General features: G+C 47.5%; 1 protein-coding gene across 1 annotated transcript; it reads right to left on the reverse strand.

Annotated features, from left to right (window-relative positions):
• Positions 1 to 7,048: 7,048 nt before the first annotated feature.
• Positions 7,049 to 8,035, reverse strand: LOC134154821 (olfactory receptor 14A16-like). Its single transcript, XM_062601470.1, has one exon. It carries the CDS (start codon positions 8,006 to 8,008, stop codon positions 7,049 to 7,051), a length of 960 nt encoding a protein of 319 aa, XP_062457454.1. The 5' UTR covers positions 8,009 to 8,035.
• Positions 8,036 to 9,468: the final 1,433 nt, after the last annotated feature.

Here is a 9,468-nt window from a genome sequence, read left to right on the forward strand (position 1 = left end):
AATGCTTCTCTTCTTCACCTGCTCCCTCCGCCTTTACTTCTGCCAGTGTTCTCCCAGTCTTCACTGGTCTTCATCCATCTTTTTAAGAGGTTCCTAATGGCAAGAAGTACAGCGGTGCAAGCTTCTCTTCTGATGCTTTCTCTAAGACTCCTCCTGCCTCTTCCTTGCCCAGTCCCTGCACACTGATGGTCTCATTTGTACCCTCAAGCCCTTCCACTCAGGCTGCATTTTAGGCCTTGGCTTTGGGCTGCAGAGAGGCACTGGGATGCAGGATATAGCCCAAGTCATTCCCATGTCAGGCAAGTCAGAGGATGCTGGCGTACACTCGCTCTGTCTGTGGTTTCTCTGGTGTGCCTGGCTCTTTCTTCTTCCCCGCTGATACGTGTTTTCCATGTATCCCCACTTCTCCTGCAACTGCTCCTGCAGGTCATTAACAGACTCCTGTCTCCTGATGTCATCAGGAGGCCTGAGAGTCCTGCTCATAAGAGGGTCAAATTTCTACCGAGGTAGAATAAATCTCATAAAACGGTGCTGAAAATACAGGGTGCTGTTTCCCAAAACACCGACAGCGTAAATGACTTCCATCAGGGACGCTGCGGTAACACGTGGAGGACTGGGGGAATCACAGCAACACAACTCTCTGTGTTACAGCAGAGTCTGGCCAGGGTTTCGGCAAAACGACCCCTAGATTAAAGCCAAAGAATTTCTCTGAATTCTGCTTTCTGGCCAGAAGTCTCAAACAAATTGAAAGGGGAAAAGAAAAAGCATTTTAGGCTGAGGTCTGAAGAGAGCAAATGTAACTGAACAGTGCAGAAGGCATCTAATGGTTGTATAGCTGGTCTCAGAGCATCCAGTCCTAACTCCTTTTCTCCCCCAAAAGTGAATATTAGAGGGTTCAACCCTATAATATTACTGACTGCACTTATAGAGGTGTAGAAAATAAAAAGTTCCTCTGCACCCTCCCCTCTAGAAGTCTCTGTGAAACTGTCTCAAGCCATTTGACTAGGAAAATTCGGGCTCAAACTCAAGCCTGGAGGCAACAATACTGCTTTAACCAGGGACCTTTACAGCTGCCATCCCTGGGTGTGAGAGATGGTACATTTGGGAATGTTTTAACATGTTTCCAATACCTCGGCCCTCCACAGATCAACCTTTCCTTTCCTAGATTTTTTTTTTTTTTTCCTGATTTCCCTGTCACGCCTCTACTCTTCAGCCAAGGAGGCCTGGAGATCTCTTTCATCCTGTTGCTTAGACCGGTAACCTATTTCCTGGAGGGGCCACAGAAATGCAACAACATGATGTGTTAGCCTCATCTGCTTAGGGATTTCTTTTGGTTTGTTATTTCTCTTCTGCCCCCTAAGTTTTTGCAGGCAGCACAGAAAAGCCCTTCTGCTATGGCCAATAACCTAAGTTGGTCAATGATATGAAAAGAAACTGTCCATTTTCTGTCCTAGAATAAACAATACTCCAATAAAGCACTCGTGTTTAATGAGAACATCAAAGTGAGTAACAACGTGAAAACATAGAAGAACTAGAATTTCATATGGGAAGACCCCAGAGAAGTAGTTTGATGTTTGAACAAACACCTATTGAAGGAGCTTTTTGGATCCAGTATCGTGCTTTTACACAATTAAAGATGACACAATAACGACATCAACCCTTACAATGCACCTGCTCTGCTCTCTTACGACCTAGAACGGGGAGTTTGGCCTTGGGTGAGGCTTCAGGGATGGGTTTGTGCTTGCCCTCCCCTTCTCGGAGGAACTGCCCGGGCACGGCGGTAGAAACACGAACATACGCGACGAGGCGTGTTCGTACGAGGGCAGGCTGGTTCTCCACCCTGGGCTCAAGCTATGCGCTGGCTTCTGCAGCAGGAGAAGACTCGCGTGCAGTCTAACCACCGTGTGCACAGCGACAGAGAGAACCCGGAGGAGTCACGCGTTTGCTGTTTCGCCACCTTCCTCTCCAAGGAGTTATTTCCGAGATGGTTAGGAGCATTTGAGAAAGAAAGGTCCGAATTCCCAACTTTCTAAAAGAAATAATGTTTTGGCAAATGTCAGAGGGCTTTTCACCATCACCTCCAGGATTTTTTCTATTTAAATCAAAACGGAGGGATACAAACCCATCCATTGCATACAAGTCCAGGTAGAATTTGTTATTCAGAGTGCTGCTATACCCCATTGTGCAAATTGAGTTGTCAGGGTGTCCCAAGATCTTGCTCCATAACGAGTCACTTGCCAAATTTCTTTTCTTGCTGAGGCTTTATAAAGAAAGTCATAGATTTTCTGACTGGGCTTCTAGGTTGTGTCTTAGGCTCTGACCTGAGAACAAGACGGTGTTTGAGTAAAGGGCACCATCTTCCCGCTGCAGTTTGCAGGAATAATTGGTCAAAGAGCTATCTTACAGCTTCTGGAAATTCTGTTGTTTATGAAAGCTTCCATAAAAAAGTTTATTTGGCAGTTTCCATTCTTTTCGTAAGCAGAACATGCAGCATCCTCAAGGGTTACACCAGGAAACCAGTTTACACGTTAAACAACTTTAACGCCTGCAGAGGCAGAAGAGTCTTCCTCAGCGCATCCCAGTTCTCATCCATCCTGCCTGTGAGGAAGTTTATTGCAACACAAATCCTCCTCGCTGCCTTTTAAGGCCGTCTCTCATTCATAGTGTCCATGGAGAACGGACCACTCTTCTTTCTTTGCCAAGATTTGCCAGCTGGCCGAGATCGTTCTCAACTCTGATCTTGCCCCCCCAGCTCATTTTCAGACTCTTCCACATTAATGTCAGTACATATGTGAAACATCAGCTCCATCCCTTAGGCCATTAATGGAATTATTTAGCATTACCAGACTCCAGACCAAGCTCTGCAGAACTGGCTTGACACAGAAATCCATTCTGCCCTCTTCCGTGCAAATTTGACACGAGAAGGAGGCATTTAGGAGGCTTTTTAATTTATTGGAGCCTCACAAAAGACATGAAAATGCCAAAACCTGATGACTTGTGGGATGTGATCTTTGGTCTACCTCCTGAGAGAGGCTTTCCATGTACATCACGGCACAAAGGAAACATCAGTAATTCTCATATTTTGATTTTTTTTCTTTTTTTTTTTTTTGCTGTCTCATCTAAAAGAAAGAGAAGCAAGAGGAACTTTATAGCGGATGACAGCTTCAGTCCTTTATACTTCAAATTAGCTCTGTCTAGCTTGAGGGAGGGTAGGCTGGAAATGTAAAATGCAGCGATTCTTCCATGTTACACCATGGAAAGACACACGGAGTCCAAAATAAGCAAGAGCATGCCTGGAGTTAAGTGGGAACCATTTGGTTTGAGTACTTATTCTCAAATAACTCCACAGATAGACAAGCCCTGGCAGCACAGTGGTAGCAAACACAAGCTGAGCAGCTGGTCTCTTGGTCAGGTGAGAGCTACAGGAGAAACCGTACTAACATTGGAAACATGATGCCATTGCAAGAATGGTTCTGGAAAAAAATAAAGTGTTTTTTTTTTTCCATTTGATATGACTGAATTCCTTGTCTCTGGGCTCTGTGGCAGTGAGAAACATGCGTGAAATGATCCCAAAGAAATTATCTCGCTGCTCACAAAGTCAGCAAAGCTTTCTACTGCAGTGGGAAAGTGTTGCCTCTCTGGTCCCCTTTATGCTTCCTTCAGGAAAAAAGGCCTGCTTTTCTCATCTCCTACTCCTTTTTTTGTTTTCTCCTGCTTGCTTTTCTTTCTTGTCTTATATCTCCTTCTCTTGTCCCTGCATCCTACTCTCATGCAGTTTCTCCTTTTCCTTCCTTATTCTCCTTATATTCCCCTCTTTATCCCTCCCCTCCTTTCTCATCTCTCTCTAGGATCTCCTTCACTTTCCCCTTCCAGCATCCCAGCCACGTGCCTCCTGCTACCCTGTCAACTGCTGATGCAGAAATGACCTCGAAACCATCTCCTCGGCCACTTGCCTCCTGCTACCCTGTCAACTGCTGAGACAAAGGTCACCTGCCAGCTGCTCAGCCACAAGTGAGCTCACGATCCACTTCCAAGCCATGTACCTGCTGCTGGCCCACCAGCTGCTGAGACAGGAGTGACCTGAAAATAAATCCTCCTATCACTTGCTGCGATGGAAGTAATGTCAAAATAAGCTTCCCAGCCCACTGATGGCCTATCAGATGATATGACAGAAGTGAGCTCAAAGTAGATTTCCTAGGCATGGTCACCTTCTGGCCTATAAGCTGCTGAAAGAGAAGTGACCTCATGATAAGCTCTCAAACCGTGGGCCTTCTGCTAGCCTACCAGCTGCTCAGCTAGGAAAGACTCGCAATCAATTTACTGGTCTACGTGCCTGCTGCTGGCATACCAGCTCTGAGGCAGATGTGACCTCACTAGAAGTTCCTTAGCCGTGTGCCTTGTGCCAGCCCATCTGCTGCTCAGGCACAAGGGACCTCACGCAGCCTTTCCCAGCAATGTGCCTGGCGAGGGCCAACCACCTGCCGACAAAGAATTGATGTGATAACGTTGATTTTCTGACGTAGCTTTCATCAACAGCGGTGACCTCACAACGTTTCAGTCTGCAGACTCAGGATCCACACATCTGCCACATGGTGACCTTTAGGGTCCTCTCACCTAAGGCAAGGTTGTCTTCTCCACTGGGTGCCACCTCTGACTAAGCTCGCAGAGCCCACACACCTGCCTGCAAACTGCTGGCACAGCAGCTCTGAGACAAAGGTGAGCTCCCAGTCAGCAACCTGTGTGTCATCTGAAGATCGCTCTTGGCACATCAGCTGCTGAGACAGCAGAGGGCTCGTTACAAACAGCCTGGCCAGATGGCTCTGACTACTTGCATCTCCCTCTACCCCGAGGTTGGTGCAGCCGCTGAACAGCTTTGCTGACTAACGTTGTGACCGTCACAGCGCAGCAGAACATCCATTAGCTACAATTTAGCATCCCCAAAGAAGGTTAACTTTTGTCTACGTATCACCTAGACCAACCCTATGAAACTTAGGAACTGGACAAAGGCCTGGAAATAATTTCTGGTAACACTTTCTAAGAGAATGATTTCATGGGAAGAATAATTATGAAACTGAAGACGACAAAGCAAGGCCTTCAAGTCTGGGTTGGAGTGGGAATCCTTCCAACACACAGCATTTTAATCTCTGCCCAAATACGGAATGAATTTAACTAATCCTCCATGCGTGAGGGTGAGCATCTTATTTGATGCGCTGACAATTTGAGAGAGATGGAAGGACTTGGGCAAGGGCATCTAAAGTGTTGACACCAACAGAGATGCTATTTAGGAATAGTTCATCAGGGCTATGAGAAGCATTATAGCAAAGAAACGTGGTAGGACTGGTCCTTCACCAAGGCGCTGAAAAGAAGACCAGCTAAAACCAAGCTGTTTTGGAAACATCTTTCATATTGGTTAAAGGGTCACAAGCCTCAAGTGAGGCAAGAAGCACTGAGTAAAGACAGCAGTCAGGATGCTGAGAGACATCGGGAGACATCCTCTCTCCAAGCTGCTTTGAAATGCAATTTTCAGAGCAGAAAAGAACATTTGGAAGGGCACCTGGTGAGACTACAAACAACCTGATCAAACTCTGCTCACGAGCAGGACTTGCAGGGGCTGCGGTGTGGGTGCAAGCTCGGGAAGTGCTCTGAAATGGATTTCAAAGCGACCGAATGGGCAAAATTTCCTGCATGCACATTAAAAAAAAAAAAAAAAAGAAGAAGAAGAAGAAGCCACCGAGACCAAGAAAGTCTGATGGAGTCTGGCTCTCAGCCTCTGTTTTACTACTCACTTTGTCTTGCGATCCTCCTGGCCAAGGGGCTTTTTAGGACATGGACAGACTCCAGTCACCTGAAAGTGCTCCTAGGGGAAGTCAGGGAGTGATGTCAGTGTGCTCTTCACAGGACTGTGTCCCCCTTTGGAAGGTGTTTGTGGAGGCTTTCACCCACCCTTGACTGGGAAGAGGCCATGCTATGGCCACCCACCCTGCCACCTTCCAGCCTCTCTCTGCATCCCTCTGGCAGTGTGGCACAGGGTGAGCGACAAGGAGCAGTTTGGAGGGACCAAAACTGTGGCGCGGCTTGAGTAACAGGAAACAGCTTGGAGTAGCCCCACACCACGCTAGAGCCCCTGGAGCCATGTCTGTGCTGTCAGCAGCGCGTCCAGCTTGTACCCTGATCACCCTGCCAGAGGGCAGATACGTGCCCTCAGCCTAGGCATAGCCAAAGCCCTCTCCAGGACCTCCAGCTCAGCAGCAGAGTGGTCAGCCTTGGCTATATAGCATAGTCCACAGACTCCTTCTCCTGCAGTCATTAGGGCTTGGAAGGACGACCCTTGGAGCATGTATCTCCCATTCTGAGATTATCTCACTCTCTTTGTATCACCTGAATAGCTGTTTCATCTGTAAGTAAGTGATGGTGTCTTCTCTTCCCTGTCCTCAGCAGCAATTCAGAGCTGCTCAAGGCCTTTTTGAATGTTTTTTTTCCCCAGAACTATAGCTCAAATAGTACTTCCTTGAGAGTGGGTGATTCTATGCAATTAGGAATCTAATTCTATCCTATTAATTATATCTAATTCTGTTGCACCTTAGGAATCAGGCCTGCCAACTGAGGGATCTCCAAGCCACCATGCCAGTCATTAAATGAAGCCGGTCATTAACTGCTTGTCCTGTTAACACTGGGACTCTGATTGCATCACCCTGAGTCAACGGAGAACCCAAGAAAGCACAAGGTCTTTGGCGACACCACCCTTTGGCCACTTACCAGAGAAGTTATCAGAGAAAGAATCTGAGACACACTGAGCTGCTGCAACTTCTTTTCCTTTGTTTAATTGAGCTAGGAACCTCCATTTACACAAAATTTCTGGGACACACAAACACACAGATGCTTAAGCAGAAGTGGGATGAATAATAACATTTTTTTTTTCTGGACAACATTATCTCAGGCCAAAAAAAAAAGAAAAAAGAGTGCAAAAAGAAAGAAAAAAGGAAAAACAAAAGGAGAAAAGGAATTAAGATCAAAAGGACAGACCTGGTCTCTTATGAGACACTGGAAATCATTTGTAGAAGGAGATGGGAAGCTTCTTGTTGCTGAAAAATGTCCAGTCAATCAGTTTCCACACTGCATCTTTGAGGTCCTTGTTCCTCATGCTGTAGATGACAGGGTTCACTGTTGGAGGTACCACTGAGTACAGAACGGCCACCACCAGATCCAGAGCTGGGGAGCAGGTAGAGGGCGGCTTCAGGTAGGCAAACATGCCAGTGCTGACAAACAGAGAGACCACGGCCAGGTGAGGGAGACACATGGAGAAGGCTTTGTGCCGGCCCTGCTCAGAGGGGATCCTCAGCACAGCTGTGAAGATCTGCACGTAGGAAACAATGATCAAAACCAAGCAACCCCAAAATAAGAAAGCGCTAAATATGAGAAGCCCGATTTCCCTGAGATAGGAGTCAGAGCAGGAGAGCCTGAGGAGCTGGGGAACTTCACAGAAGAACTGGTCCATGGTATTGCCTTCACAGAGTGGAATTGAAAATGTGTTTCCAGTATGTAATCCAGCGTAGAGAAAGCCACTGCCCCAGGCAGCTGCTGCCATTTTGACACAAGCTCTGCTGCCCATGAGTGTCCCATAGTGCAGGGGTTTGCAGATGGCAACGTAGCGGTCATAGGCCATGGCAGTGAGAAGAAAATATTCTGCTCCAATGAAGAAGAAGAGGAAGAAGACCTGGGCAGCACATCCTGAGAAGGAAATGGCCCTTGTGTTCCACAGGGAATTGGCCATGGATTTTGGGACAGTGGTGGAGATGGAACCAAAGTCCAGGATGGAGAGATTGAGAAGGAAGAAGTACATGGGGGTGTGGAGGTGGTGGTCACAAGCTATGGCAGAGATGGTGAGGATGTTGCCCAGGAGGGCAGCCAGGTAGATGCCTAGGAACAGCGAGAAGTGTAAGAGCTGCAGCTCCCGTTTGTCCTCAAATGCCCAAAGGAGGAACTCAGTGAGGAAACTGCTGTTGGACATTTCCTCCCTCTGAGCACAGGGGCCTGTCCACGGAGGAGAAGACAATGAAGAGTTAGGAAAGATTCTCTGAGCCAAACCCGTGCCATTTCTCGTTGTTTCCCCACTTTGCACACCCTCACCCCCCAATAAACATTCACATTTCCTTTCCCATTTTTGGGAAGACCTTCTGTCACACCCTTTGCTTCAGCTCCATTTTGTGCTGGTTGAGTTTGCTGTGAGGAGCAGATACTTCTGCCCGGGGGGATCCAAAGGAGTCAGTCCTGGGTAGATGCAGTAGAAGTGTTTCAGCTCTGATGTTCATTTTATGTCAGATGAAGTTCACCTTTAATGAGGAAGAACTTTGTACTATCTTCACACAGAGCTCCTGAGACTGTGGGCTGCAATAGAAATGCTCAAGGTTCATTTTATAATAATTTTTGCTGGGTTTTCTTTGATGCCCCATCACACCTGGGGAGCTCTCCCTGAAGTTGTAGAAATCCTCATTTCTGTTGTTGGAAAGATGAACACTACTGAGACCAGAGAGGAAAAGTTTGTGGTTTAGTGTAGAGTCAGGACAGCTGGTCTGTCCATCAGATTTGTTCCCAGCTGCCTTGTGCTTGCACTTTTCTCAGCTAGAGGACAACTGCAATCAGAGGTTACTCTGAAGAAGGAACTGGACCATGATGAAAGCGCAAGAGTCCAGGTTCAAAGTGCAGCTCTCCAAAGTTTCTCTTTTTTTCGGTTTAGACATGGAGATGTGAGGGAGAAGGTGTGACACGGCCCCTGACATAGATGGCCAGACAGGGGACTCTGTGATGTGGGTACTGACACCCAACAAAAACCTCAGCTCTTACATTCTAGCTGAGGACATGTAGCGCTCATTTCAGCTGCACACGCGTGCAGCTGCACACACACCCCCAGAGGTGGTCAAGCATATGGGATCTCCTAACAGGAGAATCTGCTCGTTCTCCAACACCACGCAGCGCATTGCCCAGAGCCTGATAGCTTAGAAGAGGGCTTAGGCACCTTGCTCCCATGCGGACTCCTTCGTGGCAGGACTCTCAGGGTCAATCTCTGAACCTCAGCTGAATCCCACCTCTCCCAATACCCAGAAAGCCCAAGAGCCAGAACAAGAGCAAAGCAGACAGGTGGAGAATCAAGGACTAATACCATGGCACTCCTGGCCAAAGAGGAGAGAAGAGAGGGACAGTTGGGTACTCATAGTACTCAAAGTCAAGCCTTTCCGTTACCTAGCTGTTCATGCCACCTGCAGATGGTGACATTGCAGGGCAGTTGCTCTTAGCTCCTTTGTTGCACAGTGGGAAACGGGCCCATCACTGGAGAGAAGCACCTCTCCTCTTCTGGAGGTCTAGCAGCAGAGGAGTCCAGAGACCGCATGCCTTCAGGCCAGAGGATCTGTTGAGTGGGAGAGGAGACGTGGGGAATTGCTCAGAGGAAAGTGTCTGCATTGAAAGTGCTAA

Source organism: Rhea pennata, unplaced genomic scaffold, assembly GCF_028389875.1.
Source record: "Rhea pennata isolate bPtePen1 unplaced genomic scaffold, bPtePen1.pri scaffold_46, whole genome shotgun sequence".
NCBI lineage: Eukaryota > Metazoa > Chordata > Aves > Rheiformes > Rheidae > Rhea > Rhea pennata.

Coding starts and splice junctions, on each gene's coding strand:
- LOC134154821 (XM_062601470.1), bottom strand. CDS start 8,008: ATGTCCAACAGCAGTTTCCTCACTGAGTTCCTCCTTTGGGCATTTGAG.